The 26,046-nt window shown below is 40.9% G+C and overlaps 1 protein-coding gene across 1 annotated transcript in view; it reads right to left on the minus strand.

Moving 5' to 3' along the window:
• Window positions 1–26,046, minus strand: part of LOC129827770 (dedicator of cytokinesis protein 2-like) — a gene marked incomplete in the record, with an annotated part of 209,877 nt that overhangs the window by 105,042 nt on the left and 78,789 nt on the right. Inside the window, 2 exon segments of the mRNA XM_055888932.1 lie at window positions 4,915–4,953; window positions 5,238–5,346. Of these exon segments, the coding sequence (XP_055744907.1) occupies window positions 4,915–4,953; window positions 5,238–5,346 (148 nt within the window).

Raw genomic sequence — 26,046 nt, forward strand, 5'->3', positions numbered from 1 at the left:
AGCACATGGTTCATTTCATGTAGAGTGGAAGTATTTTCTTGTTTTCTATGCGCTTTTATTCAATCAGGAAGTCTTCTAAGCTCAGGTGCGAGGCGAACGCTACCGCAGCATATATGAATAGCATTATACCATTACCACAGCGGATTAAATTACATGCCTCATTCAAAACCAAACACTAAATGCCATTCTGCCTGACCTGAGGAGACTCAGGAGGAAAGAGACACAGATACAGCTAGACAGCACAGAGACTGGAGCTGCTTCCCCAACGGCACCATATCCCCTATATAGTGCACTACTTTTGACCAGGGTATACAGGGAGTAGGGTGCCATTAGGGACACCCCCTAGCTAGGCCTCATGAAAACAGATGAGCCAAACTAACGACGGACACTAATGAAGACACCAGTTGGTGTCACCCTCAGCCCGTAATCCAATCAAATAATAATTAAACGAGCCGGTTACAAAGCCTTGGTCGCTTCGTAGGGAGATTGAGCATGGGGGCTGCCATTCCACATTCCTCGTCCCTCAGCCGGAGGTGTGCATGTGGCTGATATAGCACCTCCATTAGGCAGATGAACAACACAAATGGAATAATAAATCAGTTTTCTGGACAGTAGAAAGAACATTCCCGTGGTGCCTCGCATGCTAATCAGGCTCTGTAATTATCTGAGAGTAATTAAAAACTGAAACGTCATGTTATTGTATTATATACAGCTGTCGGTCTGTCTTACAGCGTCCCACGTTCCATCCCTACTTGGAGCAGGCCTGGTGGTTGTTTGTGTTAATTGGCGCTCCCATAATGGCCCAGCGTACTGCAACACAGGGTTGACATATCAACATGGGCACCCTCATAACAGATGTTTCTCGTCATCTACTCTATATCCTCACTCACTCACTCACTCACTGTCTGCACCAGTAGACTACATATCAACCATGATTGAACACATCCAGATGTGGATGTTATTGTGTCTGTTGGCATCTGTTGGTGTGTGTATTCGGATCTGTTGGTGTGTGTATTCGGATCTGTTGGTGTGTATTGGGATCTGGTGGTGTGTGTGTATTGGGATCTGTTGGTCAGTGTACTGGGATCTGTTGGTGTGTGTATTGGGATCTGTTGGGCTGTGTACTGGGATCTGTTGGTGTGTGTATTAGGATATGGTGGTGTGTGTATTGGTATCTGTTGTGTGTATTGAGATCTGTTGGTGTGTGTATTGGAATCTGTTGGTGTGTGTATTGGGATCTGGTGGTGTGTGTATTGGGATCTGTTGTTCAGTGTACTGGGATCTGTTGGTGTGTGTATTAGGATCTGGTGGTGTGTGTATTGGGATCTGTTGGTCTGTGTACTGGGATATGTTGGTGTGTGTGTATTGGGATCTGGTGGTGTGTGTATTGGGATCTGGTGGTGTGTGTATTGGGATCTGTTGGTGTGTGTGTATTGGGATCTTTTGGTGTGTGTATTGGGATCTGGTGGTGTGTGTATTGGGATCTGTTGGGCTGTGTACTGGGATCTGTTGGTGTGTGTATTAGGATATGGTGGTGTGCGTATTGGTATCTGTTGTGTGTATTGAGATCTGTTGGTGTGTGTATTGGGATATGTTGGTGTGTGTATTGGGATATGTTGGTGTGTGTATTGGGATCTGTTGGTCTGTGTACTGGGATCTATTGGTGTGTGTATTGGGATCTGGTGGTGTGTGTATTGGGATCTGTTGGTCAGTGTACTGGGATCTGTTGGTGTGTGTATTAGGATCTGGTGGTGTGTGTATTGGGATCTGTTGGTTTGTGTACTGGGATCTGTTGGTGTGTGTATATAGGGATCTGGTGGTGTGTGTATTGGGATCTGTTGGTGTGTGTATTGGGATCTGGTGGTGTGTGTATTGGGATCTGTTGGTCTGTGTACTGGGATCTGTTGGTGTGTGTATTGGGATCTGGTGGTGTGTGTATTGGGATCTGTTGGTGTGTGTGTGTGTATTGGGATCTGTTGGTGTGTGTATTGGGATCTGGTGGTGTGTGTATTGGGATCTGTTGGGCTGTGTACTGGGATCTGTTGGTGTGTGTATTAGGATATGGTGGTGTGTGTATTGGTATCTGTTGTGTGTATTGAGATCTGTTGGTGTGTGTATTGGAATCTGTTGGTGTGTGTATTGGGATCTGGTGGTGTGTGTATTGGGATGTGTTGGTGTGTGTATTGGGATCTGGTGGTGTGTGTACTGGGATCTGGTGGTGTGTGTATTGGGATCTGTTGGTGTGTGTATTGGGATCTGGTGGTGTGTGTACTGGGATCTGTTGGTGTGTGTGTATTGGGATATGTTGGTGTGTGTATTGGGATCTGTTGGTGTGTGTATTGGGATCTGTTGGTGTGTGTATTGGGATCTGGTTGTGTGTGTATTGGGATATGTTGGTGTGTGTATTGGGATCTGGTGGTGTGTGTATTGGGATCTGGTGGTGTGTGTGTATTGCGATCTGTTGGTGTGTATTGGGATCTGGTGGTGTGTGTATTGGGATATGTTGGTGTGTGTATTGGGATCTGGTGGTGTGTGTATTGGGATCTGGTGGTGTGTGTATTGGGATCTGTTGGTGTTTGTATTGGGATCTGTTGGTGTGTGTATTGGGATCTGGTTGCGTGTTTATTGGGATCTGTTGGAGTGTGTGTATTTGGGAGCTGGTCTTGTGTTTATTGGGAGTTGGTGGTGTGTGTATTGAGATCTGTTGGTGTGTGGATTGAGATCTGGTGGTGTGTGTATCTGGATCTTTTGGTGTGTGTATTGGGATCTATTGGTGTGTGTATTGTGATCTGTTGTTGTGTGTATTGGGATCTGGTGGTGTGTGTATTGGGATCTGGTGGTGTGTGTTTCGGGATCTGTTGTGTATATTGGAATATGTTGTGTGTAATGTGATATGGTGTTGTGTATTGGGATACGTTGTTTGTTTTGGGATCTGGTGTGTGTATTGGGATATGTTGTGTGTATTGGGATCTGTTTTGTGAATTGGGATCTGTTTTGTGTATTGGGATCTGTTGTGTGTATTGGGATCTGTTTTGTGTATTGGGTCTTTTTTGTGTATTGGGATATGTTGTGTGTATTGGGATCTGTTGTGTATATTGGGATCAGTTGTGTGTTTTGGGATATGTTGATGTGTGTATTGGGATATGTTGATGTGTGTATTGGGATATGGTGATGTGTGTATTGGGATATGGTGATGTGTGTATTGGGATATGTTGATGTGTGTATTGGGATATGTTGATGTGTGTATTGGGATATGTTGATGTGTGTATTGGGATATGGTGATGTGTGTATTGGGATCTATTGGTGTGTGTATTGTGATCTGTTGTTGTGTGTATTGGGATCTGGTGGTGTGCGTATTGGGATCTGGTGGTGTGTGTTTCGGGATCTGTTGTGTGTATTGGAATATGTTGTGTGTATTGTGATATGGTGTTGTGTATTGGGATATGTTGTTTGTTTTGGGATCTGGTGTGTGTATTGGGATATGTTGTGTGTATTGGGATCTGTTTTGTGAATTGGGATCTGTTTTGTGTATTGGGATCTGTTGTGTGTATTGGGATCTGTTTTGTGTATTGGGTCTTTTTTGTGTATTGGGATATGTTGTGTGTATTGGGATCTGTTGTGTATATTGGGATCAGTTGTGTGTTTTGGGATATGTTGATGTGTGTATTGGGATATGTTGATGTGTGTATTGGGATATGTTGATGTGTGTATTGGGATATGGTGATGTGTGTATTGGGATATGGTGATGTGTGTATTGGGATATGGTTATGTGTGTATTGGGATATGTTGATGTGTGTATTGGGATATGTTGATGTGTGTATTGGGATATGGTGATGTGTGTATTGGGATATGGTGATGTGTGTATTGGGATATGTTGATGTGTGTATTGGGATATGTTGATGTGTGTATTGGGATATGTTTTGTGTATTGGGATATGCTGTGTCTACAGTACATCACTTTGTGTGTGTGTGTGTGTGTGTGTGTGTGTGTGTGTGTGTGTGTGTGTGTGTGTGTGTGTGTGTGTGTGTGTGTGTGTGTGTGTGTGTGTGTGTGTGTGTGTGTGTGTGTGTGAGAGAGAGAGAGAGAGAGAGAGAGAGAGAGAGAGAGAGAGAGAGAGAGAGAGTGTGAGTGAGTGAGTGAGTGAGTGAGTGATTATCAGCCTGGTCCAGGTAACACCTCCACAACATTGTGCTGTCACTCAGCCACTCCAGACACAACAGACCAGACAGATGTAGACTGTGAACACACATCTCAGAGTCACACACACACATCTCAGAGTCTCTCACCCCCCCCCCCCCCCCCCCCCCCCCCCCCCCCCCCCCCCCCCAGAGAGACAAGTCTCATACACAGGTCACAGGAAGGTCAGGCCAGAAATAAAGACGTTGTCTGGAACCAAACCACTGTTTGTCATACAGAAACTAGAACAATTAAATGATACTGCTAAATTCTTGTAAATGGTTCATGTTAAATGCTATAATTCTAAAAGCGTGTCGCAGAGAGCCATATCTATATTCATTATGGGTAGTCTTTTAGGGGTTAATGAAAGGTTAATGGAGGAGGTGGTGAGTCCCTGTCAGTTAAAGAGAACTGGGGAATAAGGTAGTGACCTTGGTAGAGGGCAGGGGGGCAGAGACAGTGTTTAAGACTGCGTTGTTTTTTGTGTTTATGTGGAGACAATGTGATGAGACAGTCAGAGGGTCAGATTTGGGGGACGTTGGGTACAGGTGACTGAGGTGAGGGATGAGGTGAGAGACATGTTGCTTCATATGGCATCCTGAGAAGGGTCTGAGTGATGTTGACAGTGGTTCTATTTCCTGTTCCTGTGAGATCTGTGAAAGGGGTCGCCCATGGGGTGGTGGAGGCAGTGGAGGATAGCACTCACCTCAGGAGTTTGGCATCAAACACTGTCTCGATATCCTGCAAGACTGTTGGTAGGTACTTCAGAGCAGCCACCTGGAGAAAGAGAGAGAGGGGAACGAGAGAGAGGCAGAGACAGAGAGAGAAAGAGGCAGAGAAAGAGAGAGAGGGAGAAAGCGAGAAAGAGACACATGGATGGGGAAAGAATCATGAAACCTGAAATCAGGACAAATGAAGACATCAATAAATGAGCAAGAGATGAGAAGATGGAGAGAGAGTGAGATATAGAGAGTTAGGGGAGGAGAGAGAGGAGAGGAGGAGAGAAGCAGACAGGGGTTAACAGGAGCGAGGAGGAGAAAGACCGAAGTGAGAGTGTTTACCTGCAGTAAGACTGTAGTGTTTTGGTCACTCGTCATCAGGTTGTTGATGGACTCAAAGAGTCTCCGAAGAGACTCCTCAAACTCTTCCTGTTCTTTTCCTTCATACAACCTGGAGAGAGAGAGAGAGAGAGAGAGAGAGAGAGAGAGAGAGAGAGAGAGAGAGAGAGAGAGAGAGAGAGAGAGAGAGAGAGAGAGAGAGAGAGAGAGAGATTAAAGAGGAAGAGAGGGAGCATGGTTAGTATCTAAAACAGGAATTTAAAAAATTATGAAATTAATGAGTGAATGAAATTAAAGAGTGAATGAATTTAAAATTGAAAGTGTACCAAACTCCAACACCATCGTTAAGTTTGCCAACGACGATGAGACAGCCTATAGGGAGGAGGTCAGAGACCTGGCAGTGTGGTGCAAGGATAGCAACCTATCCCTCAACGTGATCAAGACAAAGGAGATGATTGTGGACTACAGGAAAAGGAGGATCGAGTATACCCTCATTCTCATAGATGGGGCTGTAGTGGAGCAGGTTGAGAGCTTCAAGTTCCTTGGTGTCCACATCACCAACAAACTATCATGGTCCAAATATACCAAGACAGTCGTGAAGAGGGCACGACAACTTCTATTCCCCCTCAGGAGACTGAAAATCTTTGGTATAGGTCCTTAAACCTCCAAAAGTTCTACAGCTGCACCATCGAGAGCATCCTGACTGGTTGCATTACCACCTGGTATGGCAACTGCTTGGCCTCCAACCGCAAGACACTACAGAGGGTAGTGTGTACTGCCCAGTACATCACTGGGGCCAAGCTTCCTGCAATGCAGGACATCTATACCATGCGGTGTCAGAGGAAGGCCCTAAAAATTGACAAAGACTCCAGCCACCATAGTCATAGACTGTTCTCTTTGCACGGCAAGCGGTACCGGAGCGCCAAGTCTAGGTCCAAAAGGCTCCTTAACAGCTTCTACCCCCAAGCCATAAGACTCATGAACATCTAATCAAATGCCTACCCGGACAATTTCCATTGCCCCAACCATCCCCATTTTTAAGCTGCTACTACTCTCTGTTTATTATCCATACATAGTCACTTTACCCCTACCTACATGTACATATTACCTCAATTGCCTTGACTAACCGGTGCCCCGCACATTGACTATGTACCGGTACCTCCTGTATACAGTCTCCACATTGACTCTGTACCGGTAGCCCCTGTATACAGTCTCCACATTGACTCTGTACCGGTACCCCCTGTATACAGTCTCCACATTGACTCTGTGCCGGTACCCCCTTATACAGTCTCGCTACTGTTATTTTATTGTTTCTCCTTAAAAATGTGCTATTTTTCCTATTTTTTACATTCTTATCTATCTATTTTTACTTCGGTATATTTTAGTAAATACTTTCTTAACACTCATTTTTCTTAAAACTGCATTGTTGGTTAAGGGCTTGTAAGTAAGTATGTCACTGTAAGGTCTACACCTGTTGTATTCGTCGCATGTGATAAATACAATTTGATTTGATTGTCGGTACAATCGAGACAAACATGTCAGTTTGCTTGTCAAAAAAATACACTCAGATCTATGCAGACACGAGTGTTCCTTTACACTTTATGTTCCTGGATAATGAACCAAGTGTCCTGGGGTGAAGAAAACTGTTTAGACATCACGAGGACCAGTTGGCTGTTGATGGGAGAAATGGTGGGTGTAGCTCTCTGATCTGAGAAGATCACATGGAGTCTACGTCAAACTAAACAGAAGAGACTTTACATTATACACAACCTCTACCAGTTATTACTGTTGACTGTCTCTGAATACAACCTCTACCAGTATTACTGTTGACTGTCTCTGAACACAACCTCTACCAGTTATTACTGTTGACTGGCACTGAATACAACCTCTACCAGTTATTACTGTTGACTGTCTCTGAACACAACCTCTACCAGGTATTACTGTTGACTGTCTCTGAATACAACTTCAACCAGTTATTACTATTGACTGTCTCTGAACACAACCTCTACCAGTATTACTGTTGACTGTCTCTGAATACAACCTCTACCAGTTATTACTGTTGACTGTCTCTGAATACAACCTCTACCAGTATTACTGTTGACTGTCTCTGAACACAACCAATACCAGTTATTACTGTTGACTGTCTCTGAATACAACCTCTACCAGTATTACTGTTGACTGTCTCTGAATACAACCTCTACCAGTTATTATTGTTGACTGTCTCTGAATACAACCTCTACCAGGTATTACTGTTGACTGTCTCTGAATACAACTTCTACCAGTTATTACTATTGACTGTCTCTGAACACAACCTCTACCAGTTATTACTGTTGACTGTCTCTGAATACAACCTCTACCAGTATTACTGTTGACTGTCTCTGAACACAACCTCTACCAGTTATTACTGTTGACTGGCACTGAATACAACCTCTACCAGTTATTACTGTTGATTGTCTCTGAATACAACTTCTACCAGTTATTACTGTTGACTGTCTCTGAACACAACCTCTACCAGGTATTACTGTTGACTGTCTCTGAATACAACTTCTACCAGTTATTACTATTGACTGTCTCTGAACACAACCTCTACCAGTATTACTGTTGACTGTCTCTGAATACAACCTCTACCAGTTATTACTGTTGACTGTCTCTGAATAAAACCTCTACCAGTATTACTGTTGACTGTCTCTGAACACAACCAATACCAGTTATTACTGTTGACTGTCTCTGAATACAACCTCTACCAGTATTACTGTTGACTGTCTCTGAATACAACCTCTACCAGTTATTATTGTTGACTGTCTCTGAATACAACCTCTACCAGGTATTACTGTTGACTGTCTCTGAATACAACTTCTACCAGTTATTACTATTGACTGTCTCTGAACACAACCTCTACCAGTTATTACTGTTGACTGTATCTGAATAGAACCTCTACCAGGTATTACTGTTGACTGTATCTGAATACAACCTCTACCAGGTATTACTGTTGACTGTCTCTGAACACAACCTCTACCAGTTATTACTGTTGACTGTCTCTGAATACAACCTCTACCAGTTATTATTGTTGACTGTCTCTGAATACAACCTCTACCAGTTATTACTGTTGACTGTCTCTGAATATAACCTCTACCAGTTATTACTGTTGACTGTCTCTGAATACAACCTCTACCAGTTATTACTGTTGACTGTCTCTGAATACAACCTCTACCAGGTATTACTGTTGACTGTCTCTGAATACAACTTCTACCAGTTATTACTATTGACTGTCTCTGAACACAACCTCTACCAGTTATTACTGTTGACTGTCTCTGAATACAACCTCTACCAGTATTACTGTTGACTGTCTCTGAATACAACCTCTACCAGGTATTACTGTTGACTGTCTCTGAATACAACCTCTACCAGTATTACTGTTGACTGTCTCTGAATACAACCTCTACCAGTTATTACTATTGACTGTCTCTGAACACAACCTCTACCAGTTATTATTGTTGACGGTCTCTGAATACAACTTCTACCAGTTATTACTATTGACTGTCTCTGAACACAACCTCTACCAGTTATTACTGTTGACTGTCTCTGAATACAACCTCTACCAGTTATTACTGTTGACTGTCTCTGAATACAACCTCTACCAGTTATTACTGTTGACTGTCTCTGAACACAACCTCTACCAGGTATTACTATTGACTGTCTCTGAACACAACCTCTACCAGTTATTATTATTGTCTGTCTCTGTACACAACCTCTACCAGTTATTACTGTTGACTGTCTCTGAATACAACCTCTACCAGTATTACTGTTGACTGTATCTGAATACAACCTCTACCAGTATTACTGTTGACTGTCTCTGAACACAACCTCTACCAGGTATTACTGTTGACTGTCTCTGAACACAACCTCTACCAGTATTACTGTTGACTGTCTCTGAACACAACCTCTACCAGTATTACTGTTGACTGTCTCTGAATACAACCTCTACCAGTTATTACTGTTGACTGTCTCTGAACACAACCTCTACCAGTTATTACTGTTGACTGTCTCTGAACACAACCTCTACCAGGTATTACTATTGACTGTCTCTGAACACAACCTCTACCAGTATTACTGTTGACTGTCTCTGAACACAACCTCTACCAGTTATTACTGTTGACTGTCTCTGAATACAACCTCTACCAGTTATTACTGTTGACTGTCTCTGAACACAACCTCTACCAGTTTTTACTGTTGACTGTCTCTGAATACAACCTCTACCAGGTATTACTGTTGACTTTCTCTGAATACAACCTCTACCAGGTATTACTGTTGACTGTCTCTGAATACAACCTCTACCAGTATTACTGTTGACTGTCTCTGAATACAACCTCTACCAGGTATTACTGTTGACTGTCTCTGAATACAACCTCTACCAGTATTACTGTTGACTGTCTCTGAACACAACCTCTACCAGTTATTACTGTTGACTGTCTCTGAATACAACCTCTACCAGGTATTACTGTTAACTGTCTCTGAATACAACCTCTACCAGGTATTACTGTTAACTGTCTCTGAATACAACCTCTACCAGTATTACTGTTGACTGTATCTGAATACAACCTCTACCAGTTATTATTGTTGACTGTCTCTGAATACAACCTCTACCAGTATTACTGTTGACTGTCTCTGAATACAACCTCTACCAGTATTACTGTACACTGTCTCTGAATACAACCTCTACCAGTATTACTGTTGACTGTCTCTGAATACAACCTCTACCAGGTATTACTGTTGACTGTCTCTGAATACAACCTCTACCAGTATTACTGTTGACTGTCTCTGAATAAAACCTCTACCAGGTATTACTGTTGACTGTATCTGAATACAACCTCTACCAGGTATTACTGTTGACTGTCTCTGAACACAACCTCTACCAGTTATTACTGTTGACTGTATCTGAATACAACCTCTACCAGTTATTATTGTTGACTGTCTCTGAATACAACCTCTACCAGTTATTACTGTTGACTGTCTCTGAATACAACCTCTACCAGGTATTACTGTTGACTGTCTCTGAATACAACTTCTACCAGTTATTACTATTGACTGTCTCTGAACACAACCTCTACCAGTTATTACTGTTGACTGTCTCTGAACACAACCTCTACCAGTATTACTGTTGACTGTCTCTGAACTCAACCTCTACCAGTTATTACTGTTGACTGTCTCTGAATACAACCTCTACCAGTATTACTGTTGACTGTCTCTGAATACAACCTCTACCAGTTATTATTGTTGACTGTCTCTGAATACAACCTCTACCAGTATTACTGTTGACTGTCTCTGAATACAACCTCTACCAGTATTACCGTTGACTGTCTCTGAATACAACCTCTACCAGTATTACTGTTGACTGTCTCTGAATACAACCTCTACCAGGTATTACTGTTGACTGTCTCTGAATACAACCTCTACCAGTATTACTGTTGACTGTCTCTGAATACAACCTCTACCAGTTATTACTATTGACTGTCTCTGAACACAACCTCTACCAGTTATTATTGTTGACTGTCTCTGAATACAACTTCTACCAGTTATTACTATTGACTGTCTCTGAACACAACCTCTACCAGTTATTACTGTTGACTGTCTCTGAATACAACCTCTACCAGTTATTACTGTTGACTGTCTCTGAATACAACCTCTACCAGTATTACTGTTGACTGTCTCTGAATACAACCTCTACCAGGTATTACTGTTGACTGTCTCTGAATACAACCTCTACCAGTATTACTGTTGACTGTCTCTGAACACAACCTCTACCAGTTATTACTGTTGACTGTCTCTGAATACAACCTCTACCAGGTATTACTGTTAACTGTCTCTGAATACAACCTCTACCAGGTATTACTGTTAACTGTCTCTGAATACAACCTCTACCAGTATTACTGTTGACTGTATCTGAATACAACCTCTACCAGTTATTATTGTTGACTGTCTCTGAATACAACCTCTACCAGTATTACTGTTGACTGTCTCTGAATACAACCTCTACCAGTATTACTGTACACTGTCTCTGAATACAACCTCTACCAGTATTACTGTTGACTGTCTCTGAATACAACCTCTACCAGGTATTACTGTTGACTGTCTCTGAATACAACCTCTACCAGTATTACTGTTGACTGTCTCTGAATACAACCTCTACCAGGTATTACTGTTGACTGTATCTGAATACAACCTCTACCAGGTATTACTGTTGACTGTCTCTGAACACAACCTCTACCAGTTATTACTGTTGACTGTATCTGAATACAACCTCTACCAGTTATTATTGTTGACTGTCTCTGAATACAACCTCTACCAGTTATTACTGTTGACTGTCTCTGAATACAACCTCTACCAGGTATTACTGTTGACTGTCTCTGAATACAACTTCTACCAGTTATTACTATTGACTGTCTCTGAACACAACCTCTACCAGTTATTACTGTTGACTGTCTCTGAACACAACCTCTACCAGTATTACTGTTGACTGTCTCTGAACTCAACCTCTACCAGTTATTACTGTTGACTGTCTCTGAATACAACCTCTACCAGTATTACTGTTGACTGTCTCTGAATACAACCTCTACCAGTTATTATTGTTGACTGTCTCTGAATACAACCTCTACCAGTATTACTGTTGACTGTCTCTGAATACAACCTCTACCAGTATTACCGTTGACTGTCTCTGAATACAACCTCTACCAGTATTACTGTTGACTGTCTCTGAATACAACCTCTACCAGGTATTACTGTTGACTGTCTCTGAATACAACCTCTACCAGTATTACTGTTGACTGTCTCTGAATACAACCTCTACCAGTTATTACTATTGACTGTCTCTGAACACAACCTCTACCAGTTATTATTGTTGACTGTCTCTGAATACAACTTCTACCAGTTATTACTATTGACTGTCTCTGAACACAACCTCTACCAGTTATTACTGTTGACTGTCTCTGAATACAACCTCTACCAGTTATTACTGTTGACTGTCTCTGAATACAACCTCTACCAGGTATTACTGTTGACTGTCTCTGAACACAACCTCTACCAGGTATTACTATTGACTGTCTCTGAACACAACCTCTACCAGTTATTACTGTTGACTGTCTCTGAATACAACCTCTACCAGTTATTACTGTTGACTGTCTCTGAATACAACCTCTACCAGTTATTACTGTTGACTGTCTCTGAATACAACCTCTACCAGGTATTACTGTTGACTGTCTCTGAATACAACCTCTACCAGTATTACTGTTGACTGTCTCTGAATACAACCTCTACCAGTTATTACTATTGACTGTCTCTGAACACAACCTCTACCAGTTATTATTGTTGACTGTCTCTGAATACAACTTCTACCAGTTATTACTATTGACTGTCTCTGAACACAACCTCTACCAGTTATTACTGTTGACTGTCTCTGAATACAACCTCTACCAGTTATTACTGTTGACTGTCTCTGAATACAACCTCTACCAGGTATTACTGTTGACTGTCTCTGAACACAACCTCTACCAGGTATTACTATTGACTGTCTCTGAACACAACCTCTACCAGTTATTACTGTTGACTCTCTCTGAATACAACCTCTACCAGTTATTACTGTTGACTGTCTCTGAATACAACCTCTACCAGTTATTACTATTGACTGTCTCTGAACACAACCTCTACCAGTTATTATTGTTGACTGTCTCTGAATACAACTTCTACCAGTTATTACTATTGACTGTCTCTGAACACAACCTCTACCAGTTATTACTGTTGACTGTCTCTGAATACAACCTCTACCAGTATTACTGTTGACTGTCTCTGAATACAACCTCTACCAGGTATTACTGTTGACTGTCTCTGAATACAAACTCTACCAGTATTACTGTTGACTGTCTCTGAATACAACCTCTACCAGTTATTACTATTGACTGTCTCTGAACACAACCTCTACCAGTTATTATTGTTGACTGTCTCTGAATACAACTTCTACCAGTTATTACTATTGACTGTCTCTGAACACAACCTCTACCAGTTATTACTGTTGACTGTCTCTGAATACAACCTCTACCAGTTATTACTGTTGACTGTCTCTGAATACAACCTCTACCAGGTATTACTGTTGACTGTCTCTGAACACAACCTCTACCAGGTATTACTATTGACTGTCTCTGAACACAACCTCTACCAGTTATTACTATTGACTGTCTCTGAACACAACCTCTACCAGTTATTACTGTTGACTGTCTCTGAATACAACCTCTACCAGTATTACTGTTGACTGTATCTGAATACAACCTCTACCAGTATTACTGTTGACTGTCTCTGAACACAACCTCTACCAGGTATTACTGTTGACTGTCTCTGAACACAACCTCTACCAGTATTACTGTTGACTGTCTCTGAACACAACCTCTACCAGTATTACTGTTGACTGTCTCTGAATACAACCTCTACCAGTTATTACTGTTGACTGTCTCTGAACACAACCTCTACCAGTTATTACTGTTGACTGTCTCTGAACACAACCTCTACCAGGTATTACTATTGACTGTCTCTGAACACAACCTCTACCAGTATTACTGTTGACTGTCTCTGAACACAACCTCTACCAGTTATTACTGTTGACTGTCTCTGAATACAACCTCTACCAGTTATTACTGTTGACTGTCTCTGAACACAACCTCTACCAGTTTTTACTGTTGACTGTCTCTGAATACAACCTCTACCAGGTATTACTGTTGACTTTCTCTGAATACAACCTCTACCAGGTATTACTGTTGACTGTCTCTGAATACAACCTCTACCAGTATTACTGTTGACTGTCTCTGAATACAACCTCTACCAGGTATTACTGTTAACTGTCTCTGAATACAACCTCTACCAGTATTACTGTTGACTGTCTCTGAACACAACCTCTACCAGTATTACTGTTGACTGTCTCTGAATACAACCTCTACCAGGTATTACTATTGACTGTCTCTGAATACAACCTCTACCAGTTATTACTGTTGACTGTCTCTGAACACAACCTCTACCAGTATTACTGTTGACTGTCTCTGAACACAACCTCTACCAGGTATTACTGTTGCCTGTCTCTGAACACAACCTCTACCAGTTATTACTGTTGACTGTCTCTGAATACAACCTCTACCAGTATTACTGTTGACTGTCTCTGAACACAACCTCTACCAGTTATTACTGTTGACTGTCTCTGAATACAACCTCTACCAGTTATTACTGTTGACTGTCTCTGAATACAACTTCTACCAGTTATTACTGTTGACTGTCTCTGAATACAACTTCTACCAGTTATTACTGTTGATTGTCTCTGAATACAACCTCTACCAGTATTACTGTTGACTGTCTCTGAATACAACCTCTACCAGTTATTATTGTTGACTGTCTCTGAATACAACCTCTACCAGGTATTACTGTTGACTGTATCTGAATACAACCTCTACCAGGTATTACTGTTGACTGTATCTGAATACAACCTCTACCAGGTATTACTGTTGACTGTCTCTGAACACAACCTCTACCAGTTATTACTGTTGACTGTATCTGAATACAACCTCTACCAGTTATTACTGTTGACTGTCTCTGAATACAACCTCTACCAGTTATTACTGTTGACTGTCTCTGAATACGACCTCTACCAGGTATTACTGTTGACTGTCTCTGAATACAACTTCTACCAGTTATTACTATTGACTGTCTCTGAACACAACCTCTACCAGTTATTACTGTTGACTGTATCTGAATACAACCTCTACCAGTATTACTGTTGACTGTCTCTGAACACAACCTATACCAGTATTACTGTTGACTGTCTCTGAATACAACCTCTACCAGTTATTATTGTTGACTGTCTCTGAATACAACCTCTACCAGTATTACTGTTGACTGTCTCTGAATACAACCTCTACCAGTATTACTGTTGACTGTCTCTGAATACAACCTCTACCAGTATTACTGTTGACTGTCTCTGAATACAACCTCTACCAGGTATTACTGTTGACTGTATCTGAATACAACCTCTACCAGGTATTACTGTTGACTGTCTCTGAACACAACCTCTACCAGTTATTACTGTTGACTGTATCTGAATACAACCTCTACCAGTTATTATTGTTGACTGTCTCTGAATACAACCTCTACCAGTTATTACTGTTGACTGTCTCTGAATACAACCTCTACCAGTTATTACTGTTGACTGTCTCTGAATACAACCTCTACCAGTATTACTGTTGACTGTCTCTGAATACAACCTCTACCAGTATTACTGTTGACTGTCTCTGAATACAACCTCTACCAGTTATTACTATTGACTGTCTCTGAACACAACCTCTACCAGTTATTATTGTTGACTGTCTCTGAATACAACTTCTACCAGTTATTACTATTGACTGTCTCTGAACACAACCTCTACCAGTTATTACTGTTGACTGTCTCTGAATACAACCTCTACCAGTTATTACTGTTGACTGTCTCTGAATACAACCTCTACCAGGTATTACTGTTGACTGTCTCTGAACACAACCTCTACCAGGTATTACTATTGACTGTCTCTGAACACAACCTCTACCAGTTATTACTGTTGACTGTCTCTGAATACAACCTCTACCAGTTATTACTGTTGACTGTCTCTGAATACAACCTCTACCAGTTATTACTGTTGACTGTCTCTGAATACAACCTCTACCAGGTATTACTGTTGACTGTCTCTGAATACAACTTCTACCAGTTATTACTATTGACTGTCTCTGAACACAACCTCTACCAGTTATTACTGTTGACTGTCTCTGAATACAACCTCTACCAGTATTACTGTTGACTGTCTCTGAATACAACCTCTACCAGGTATTACTGTTGACTGTCTCTGAATACAACCTCTACCAGTATTACTGTTGACTGTCTCTGAATACAACCTCTACCAGTTATTACTATTGACTGTCTCTGAACACAACCTCTACCAGTTATTATTGTTGACTGTCTCTGAATACAACTTCTACCAGTTATTACTATTGACTGTCTCTGAACACAACCTCTACCAGTTATTACTGTTGACTGTCTCTGAATACAACCTCTACCAGTATTACTGTTGACTGTCTCTGAATACAACCTCTACCAGGTATTACTGTTGACTGTCTCTGAATACAACCTCTACCAGTATTACTGTTGACTGTTTCTGAATACAACCTCTACCAGTTATTACTATTGACTGTCTCTGAACACAACCTCTACCAGTTATTATTGTTGACTGTCTCTGAATACAACTTCTACCAGTTATTACTATTGACTGTCTCTGAACACAACCTCTACCAGTTATTACTGTTGACTGTCTCTGAATACAACCTCTACCAGTTATTACTGTTGACTGTCTCTGAATACAACCTCTACCAGGTATTACTGTTGACTGTCTCTGAACACAACCTCTACCAGGTATTACTATTGACTGTCTCTGAACACAACCTCTACCAGTTATTACTATTGACTGTCTCTGAACACAACCTCTACCAGTTATTACTGTTGACTGTCTCTGAATACAACCTCTACCAGTATTACTGTTGACTGTATCTGAATACAACCTCTACCAGTATTACTGTTGACTGTCTCTGAACACAACCTCTACCAGGTATTACTGTTGACTGTCTCTGAACACAACCTCTACCAGTATTACTGTTGACTGTCTCTGAACACAACCTCTACCAGTATTACTGTTGACTGTCTCTGAATACAACCTCTACCAGTTATTACTGTTGACTGTCTCTGAACACAACCTCTACCAGTTATTACTGTTGACTGTCTCTGAACACAACCTCTACCAGGTATTACTATTGACTGTCTCTGAACACAACCTCTACCAGTATTACTGTTGACTGTCTCTGAACACAACCTCTACCAGTTATTACTGTTGACTGTCTCTGAATACAACCTCTACCAGTTATTACTGTTGACTGTCTCTGAACACAACCTCTACCAGTTTTTACTGTTGACTGTCTCTGAATACAACCTCTACCAGGTATTACTGTTGACTTTCTCTGAATACAACCTCTACCAGGTATTACCGTTGACTGTCTCTGAATACAACCTCTACCAGTATTACTGTTGACTGTCTCTGAATACAACCTCTACCAGGTATTACTGTTAACTGTCTCTGAATACAACCTCTACCAGTATTACTGTTGACTGTCTCTGAACACAACCTCTACCAGTATTACTGTTGACTGTCTCTGAATACAACCTCTACCAGGTATTACTATTGACTGTCTCTGAATACAACCTCTACCAGTTATTACTGTTGACTGTCTCTGAACACAACCTCTACCAGTATTACTGTTGACTGTCTCTGAACACAACCTCTACCAGGTATTACTGTTGCCTGTCTCTGAACACAACCTCTACCAGTTATTACTGTTGACTGTCTCTGAATACAACCTCTACCAGTATTACTGTTGACTGTCTCTGAACACAACCTCTACCAGTTATTACTGTTGACTGTCTCTGAACACAACCTCTACCAGTTATTACTGTTGACTGTCTCCGAATACAACCTCTACCAGTTATTACTGTTGACTGTCTCTGAATACAACTTCTACCAGTTATTACTGTTGACTGTCTCTGAATACAACTTCTACCAGTTATTACTGTTGATTGTCTCTGAATACAACCTCTACCAGTATTACTGTTGACTGTCTCTGAATACAACCTCTACCAGTTATTATTGTTGACTGTCTCTGAACACAACCTCTACCAGTATTACTGTTGACTGTCTCTGAACACAACCTCTACCAGTTATTACTGTTGACTGTCTCTGAATACAACCTCTACCAGTATTACTGTTGACTGTCTCTGAATACAACCTCTACCAGTTATTATTGTTGACTGTCTCTGAATACAACCTCTACCAGTATTACTGTTGACTGTCTCTGAATACAACCTCTACCAGTATTACTGTTGACTGTCTCTGAATACAACCTCTACCAGTATTACTGTTGACTGTCTCTGAATACAACCTCTACCAGGTAGTACTGTTGACTGTATCTGAATACAACCTCTACCAGGTATTACTGTTGACTGTCTCTAAACACAATCTCTACCAGTTATTACTGTTGACTGTATCTGAATACAACCTCTACCAGTTATTATTGTTGACTGTCTCTGAATACAACCTCTACCAGTTATTACTGTTGACTGTCTCTGAATACAACCTCTACCAGTTATTACTGTTGACTGTCTCTGAATACAACCTCTACCAGTTATTACTGTTGACTGTCTCTGAATACAACCTCTACCAGGTATTACTGTTGACTGTCTCTGAATACAACTTCTACCAGTTATTACTATTGACTGTCTCTGAACACAACCTCTACCAGTTATTACTGTTGACTGTCTCTGAACACAACCTCTACCAGTATTACTGTTGACTGTCTCTGAACTCAACCTCTACCAGTTATTACTGTTGACTGTCTCTGAATACAACCTCTACCAGTATTACTGTTGACTGTCTCTGAATACAACCTCTACCAGTTATTACTGTTGACTGTCTCTGAATACAACCTCTACCAGTATTACTGTTGACTGTCTCTGAATACAACCTCTACCAGTATTACTGTTGACTGTCTCTGAATACAACCTCTACCAGTATTACTGTTGACTGTCTCTGAATACAACCTCTACCAGGTATTACTGTTGACTGTCTCTGAATACAACCTCTACCAGTATTACTGTTGACTGTCTCTGAATACAACCTCTACCAGTTATTACTATTGACTGTCTCTGAACACAACCTCTACCAGTTATTACTGTTGACTGTCTCTGAATACAACCTCTACCAGTTATTACTGTTGACTGTCTCTGAATACAACCTCTACCAGGTATTACTGTTGACTGTCTCTGAACACAACCTCTACCAGTATTACTGTTGACTGTCTCTGAATACAACCTCTACCAGTTATTACTGTTGACTGTCTCTGAACACAACCTCTACCAGTTATTACTGTTGACTGTCTCTGAACACAACCTCTACCAGTATTACTGTTGACTGTCTCTGAATACAACCTCTACCAGTTATTACTGTTGACTGTCTCTGAATACAACCTCTACCAGGTAGTACTGTTGACTGTATCTGAATACAACCTCTACCAGGTATTACTGTTGACTGTCTCTAAACACAATCTCTACCAGTTATTACTGTTGACTGTATCTGAATACAACCTCTACCAGTTATTATTGTTGACTGTCTCTGAATACAACCTCTACCAGTTATTACTGTTGACTGTCTCTGAATACAACCTCTACCAGTTATTACTGTTGACTGTCTCTGAATACAACCTCTACCAGTTATTACTGTTGACTGTCTCTGAATACAACCTCTACCAGGTATTACTGTTGACTGTCTCTGAATACAACTTCTACCAGTTATTACTATTGACTGTCTCTGAACACAACCTCTACCAGTTATTACTGTTGACTGTCTCTGAACACAACCTCTACCAGTATTACTGTTGACTGTCTCTGAACTCAACCTCTACCAGTTATTACTGTTGACTGTCTCTGAATACAACCTCTACCAGTATTACTGTTGACTGTCTCTGAATACAACCTCTACCAGTTATTACTGTTGACTGTCTCTGAATACAACCTCTACCAGTATTACTGTTGACTGTCTCTGAATACAACCTCTACCAGTATTACTGTTGACTGTCTCTGAATACAACCTCTACCAGTATTACTGTTGACTGTCTCTGAATACAACCTCTACCAGGTATTACTGTTGACTGTCTCTGAATACAACCTCTACCAGTATTACTGTTGACTGTCTCTGAATACAACCTCTACCAGTTATTACTATTGACTGTCTCTGAACACAACCTCTACCAGTTATTACTGTTGACTGTCTCTGAATACAACCTCTACCAGTTATTACTGTTGACTGTCTCTGAATACAACCTCTACCAGGTATTACTGTTGACTGTCTCTGAACACAACCTCTACCAGGTATTACTATTGACTGTCTCTGAACACAACCTCTACCAGTTATTACTATTGACTGTCTCTGAACACAACCTCTACCAGTTATTACTGTTGACTGTCTCGGAATACAACCTCTACCAGTATTACTGTTGACTGTATCTGAATACAACCTCTACCAGTATTACTGTTGACTGTCTCTGAACACAACCTCTACCAGGTATTACTGTTGACTGTCTCTGAACACAACCTCTACCAGTATTACTGTTGACTGTCTCCGAACACAACCTCTACCAGTATTACTGTTGACTGTCTCTGAATACAACCTCTACCAGTTATTACTGTTGACTGTCTCTGAACACAACCTCTACCAGTTATTACTGTTGACTGTCTCTGAACACAACCTCTACCAGTTATTACTGTTGACTGTCTCTGAATACAACCTCTACCAGTATTACTGTTGACTGTATCTGAATACAACCTCTACCAGTATTACTGTTGACTGTCTCTGAACACAACCTCTACCAGGTATTACTGTTGACTGTCTCTGAACACAACCTCTACCAGTATTACTGTTGACTGTCTCTGAACACAACCTCTACCAGTATTACTGTTGACTGTCTCTGAATACAACCTCTACCAGTTATTACTGTTGACTGTCTCTGAACACAACCTCTACCAGTTATTACTGTTGACTGTCTCCGAACACAACCTCTACCAGGTAGTACTGTCGACTGTCTCTGAACACAACCTCTACCAGTATTACTGTTGACTGTCTCTGAACACAACCTCTACCAGTTATTACTGTTGACTGTCTCTGAATACAACCTCTACCAGTTATTACTGTTGACTGTCTCTGAACACAACCTCTACCAGTTTTTACTGTTGACTGTCTCTGAATACAACCTCTACCAGGTATTACTGTTGACTTTCTCTGAATACAACCTCTACCAGGTATTACTGTTGACTGTCTCTGAATACAACCTCTACCAGTATTACTGTTGACTGTCTCTGAATACAACCTCTACCAGGTATTACTGTTGACTGTCTCTGAATACAACCTCTACCAGTATTACTGTTGACTGTCTCTGAACACAACCTCTACCAGTTATTACTGTTGACTGTATCTGAATACAACCTCTACCAGTTATTATTGTTGACTGTCTCTGAATACAACCTCTGCCAGTTATTACTGTTGACTGTCTCTGAATACAACCTCTACCAGGTATTACTGTTGACTGTCTCTGAACACAACCTCTACCAGTTATTACTGTTGACTGTATCTGAATACAACCTCTACCAGTTATTATTGTTGACTGTCTCTGAATACAACCTCTACCAGTTATTACTGTTGACTGTCTCTGAATACAACCTCTACCAGTTATTACTGTTGACTGTCTCTGAATACAACCTCTACCAGTTATTACTGTTGACTGTCTCTGATTACAACCTCTACCAGGTATTACTGTTGACTGTCTCTGAATACAACTTCTACCAGTTATTACTATTGACTGTCTCTGAACACAACCTCTACCAGTTATTACTGTTGACTGTCTCTGAACACAACCTCTACCAGTATTACTGTTGACTGTCTCTGAACTCAACCTCTACCAGTTATTACTGTTGACTGTCTCTGAATACAACCTCTACCAGTATTACTGTTGACTGTCTCTGAATACAACCTCTACCAGTTATTATTGTTGACTGTCTCTGAATACAACCTCTACCAGTATTACTGTTGACTGTCTCTGAATACAACCTCTACCAGTATTACTGTTGACTGTCTCTGAATACAACCTCTACCAGTATTACTGTTGACTGTCTCTGAATACAACCTCTACCAGGTATTACTGTTGACTGTCTCTGAATACAACCTCTACCAGTATTACTGTTGACTGTCTCTGAATACAACCTCTACCAGTTATTACTATTGACTGTCTCTGAACACAACCTCTACCAGTTATTATTGTTGACTGTCTCTGAATACAACTTCTACCAGTTATTACTATTGACTGTCTCTGAACACAACCTCTACCAGTTATTACTGTTGACTGTCTCTGAATACAACCTCTACCAGTTATTACTGTTGACTGTCTCTGAATACAACCTCTACCAGGTATTACTGTTGACTGTCTCTGAACACAACCTCTACCAGGTATTACTATTGACTGTCTCTGAACACAACCTCTACCAGTTATTACTATTGACTGTCTCTGAACACAACCTCTACCAGTTATTACTGTTGACTGTCTCTGAATACAACCTCTACCAGTATTACTGTTGACTGTCTCTGAATACAACCTCTACCAGTATTACTGTTGACTGTATCTGAATACAACCTCTACCAGTATTACTGTTGACTGTCTCTGAACACAACCTCTACCAGGTATTACTGTTGACTGTCTCTGAACACAACCTCTACCAGTATTACTGTTGACTGTCTCTGAACACAACCTCTACCAGTATTACTGTTGACTGTCTCTGAATACAACCTCTACCAGTTATTACTGTTGACTGTCTCTGAACACAACCTCTACCAGTTATTACTGTTGACTGTCTCCGAACACAACCTCTACCAGGTAGTACTGTCGACTGTCTCTGAACACAACCTCTACCAGTATTACTGTTGACTGTCTCTGAACACAACCTCTACCAGTTATTACTGTTGACTGTCTGTTAATACAACCTCTACCAGTTATTACTGTTGACTGTCTCTGAACACAACCTCTACCAGTTTTTACTGTTGACTGTCTCTGAATACAACCTCTACCAGGTATTACTGTTGACTTTCTCTGAATACAACCTCTACCAGGTATTACTGTTGACTGTCTCTGAATACAACCTCTACCAGTATTACTGTTGACTGTCTCTGAATACAACCTCTACCAGGTATTACTGTTGACTGTCTCTGAATACAACCTCTACCAGTATTACTGTTGACTGTCTCTGAACACAACCTCTACCAGTTATTACTGTTGACTGTCTCTGAATACAACCTCTACCAGGTATTACTGTTAACTGTCTCTGAATACAACCTCTACCAGGTATTACTGTTAACTGTCTCTGAATACAACCTCTACAAGTATTACTGTTGACTGTATCTGAACACAACCTCTACCAGTTATCAATGTTGACTGTCTCTGAATACAACCTCTACCAGGTATTACTGTTGACTGTATCTGAATACAACCTCTAACAGTATTACTGTTGACTGTCTCTGAATACAACCTCTACCAGGTATTACTGTTAACTGTCTCTGAATACAACCTCTACCAGTTATTACTGTTGACTGTCTCTGAACACAACCTCTACCAGTTATTACTGTTGACTGTCTCTGAATACAACCTCTACCAGTTATTACTGTTGACTGTCTCTGAATACAACCTCTACCAGGTATTACTGTTGACTGTCTCTGAACACAACCTCTACCAGGTATTACTATTGACTGTCTCTGAACACAACCTTTACCAGTTATTACTATTGACTGTCTCTGAACACAACCTCTACCAGTTATTACTGTTGACTGTCTCTGAATACAACATCTACCAGTATTACTGTTGACTGTCTCTGAATACAACCTCTACCAGTTATTACTGTTGACTGTCTCTGAACACAACCTCTACCAGTTTTTACTGTTGACTGTCTCTGAATACAACCTCTACCAGGTATTACTGTTGACTTTCTCTGAATACAACCTCTACCAGGTATTACTGTTGACTGTCTCTGAATACAACCTCTACCAGTATTACTGTTGACTGTCTCTGAATACAACCTCTACCAGGTATTACTGTTGACTGTCTCTGAACACAACCTCTACCAGGTATTACTATTGACTGTCTCTGAACACAACCTCTACCAGTTATTACTATTGACTGTCTCTGAACACAACCTCTACCAGTTATTACTGTTGACTGTCTCTGAATACAACCTCTACCAGTATTACTGTTGACTGTCTCTGAATACAACCTCTACCAGTATTACTGTTGACTGTATCTGAATACAACCTCTATCAGTATTACTGTTGACTGTCTCTGAACACAACCTCTACCAGGTATTACTGTTGACTGTCTCTGAACACAACCTCTACCAGTATTACTGTTGACTGTCTCTGAACACAACCTCTACCAGTATTACTGTTGACTGTCTCTGAATACAACCTCTACCAGTTATTACTGTTGACTGTCTCTGAACACAACCTCTACCAGTTATTACTGTTGACTGTCTCCGAACACAACCTCTACCAGGTAGTACTGTCGACTGTCTCTGAACACAACCTCTACCAGTATTACTGTTGACTGTCTCTGAACACAACCTCTACCAGTTATTACTGTTGACTGTCTGTTAATACAACCTCTACCAGTTATTACTGTTGACTGTCTCTGAACACAACCTCTACCAGTTTTTACTGTTGACTGTCTCTGAATACAACCTCTACCAGGTATTACTGTTGACTTTCTCTGAATACAACCTCTACCAGGTATTACTGTTGACTGTCTCTGAATACAACCTCTACCAGTATTACTGTTGACTGTCTCTGAATACAACCTCTACCAGGTATTACTGTTGACTGTCTCTGAATACAACCTCTACCAGTATTACTGTTGACTGTCTCTGAACACAACCTCTACCAGTTATTACTGTTGACTGTCTCTGAACACAACCTCTACCAGGTATTACTGTTAACTGTCTCTGAATACAACCTCTACCAGGTATTACTGTTAACTGTCTCTGAATACAACCTCTACAAGTATTACTGTTGACTGTATCTGAACACAACCTCTACCAGTTATCAATGTTGACTGTCTCTGAATACAACCTCTACCAGGTATTACTGTTGACTGTATCTGAATACAACCTCTACCAGTATTACTGTTGACTGTCTCTGAATACAACCTCTACCAGGTATTACTGTTAACTGTCTCTGAACACAACCTCTACCAGTTATTACTGTTGACTGTCTCTGAACACAACCTCTACCAGTTATTACTGTTGACTGTCTCTGAATACAACCTCTACCAGTATTACTGTTGACTGTATCTGAATACAACCTCTACCAGTATTACTGTTGACTGTCTCTGAACACAACCTCTACCAGGTATTACTGTTGACTGTCTCTGAACACAACCTCTACCAGTATTACTGTTGACTGTCTCTGAACACAACCTCTACCAGTATTACTGTTGACTGTCTCTGAATACAACCTCTACCAGTTATTACTGTTGACTGTCTCTGAACACAACCTCTACCAGTTATTACTGTTGACTGTCTCCGAACACAACCTCTACCAGGTAGTACTGTCGACTGTCTCTGAACACAACCTCTACCAGTATTACTGTTGACTGTCTCTGAACACAACCTCTACCAGTTATTACTGTTGACTGTCTGTTAATACAACCTCTACCAGTTATTACTGTTGACTGTCTCTGAACACAACCTCTACCAGTTTTTACTGTTGACTGTCTCTGAATACAACCTCTACCAGTATTACTGTTGACTGTATCTGAATACAACCTCTACCAGTATTACTGTTGACTGTCTCTGAACACAACCTCTACCAGGTATTACTGTTGACTGTCTCTGAACACAACCTCTACCAGTATTACTGTTGACTGTCTCTGAACACAACCTCTACCAGTATTACTGTTGACTGTCTCTGAATACAACCTCTACCAGTTATTACTGTTGACTGTCTCTGAACACAACCTCTACCAGTTATTACTGTTGACTGTCTCCGAACACAACCTCTACCAGGTAGTACTGTCGACTGTCTCTGAACACAACCTCTACCAGTATTACTGTTGACTGTCTCTGAACACAA

The sequence above is a fragment of the Salvelinus fontinalis genome, chromosome 29 (assembly GCF_029448725.1).
Source record: "Salvelinus fontinalis isolate EN_2023a chromosome 29, ASM2944872v1, whole genome shotgun sequence".
Lineage (NCBI taxonomy): Eukaryota > Metazoa > Chordata > Actinopteri > Salmoniformes > Salmonidae > Salvelinus > Salvelinus fontinalis.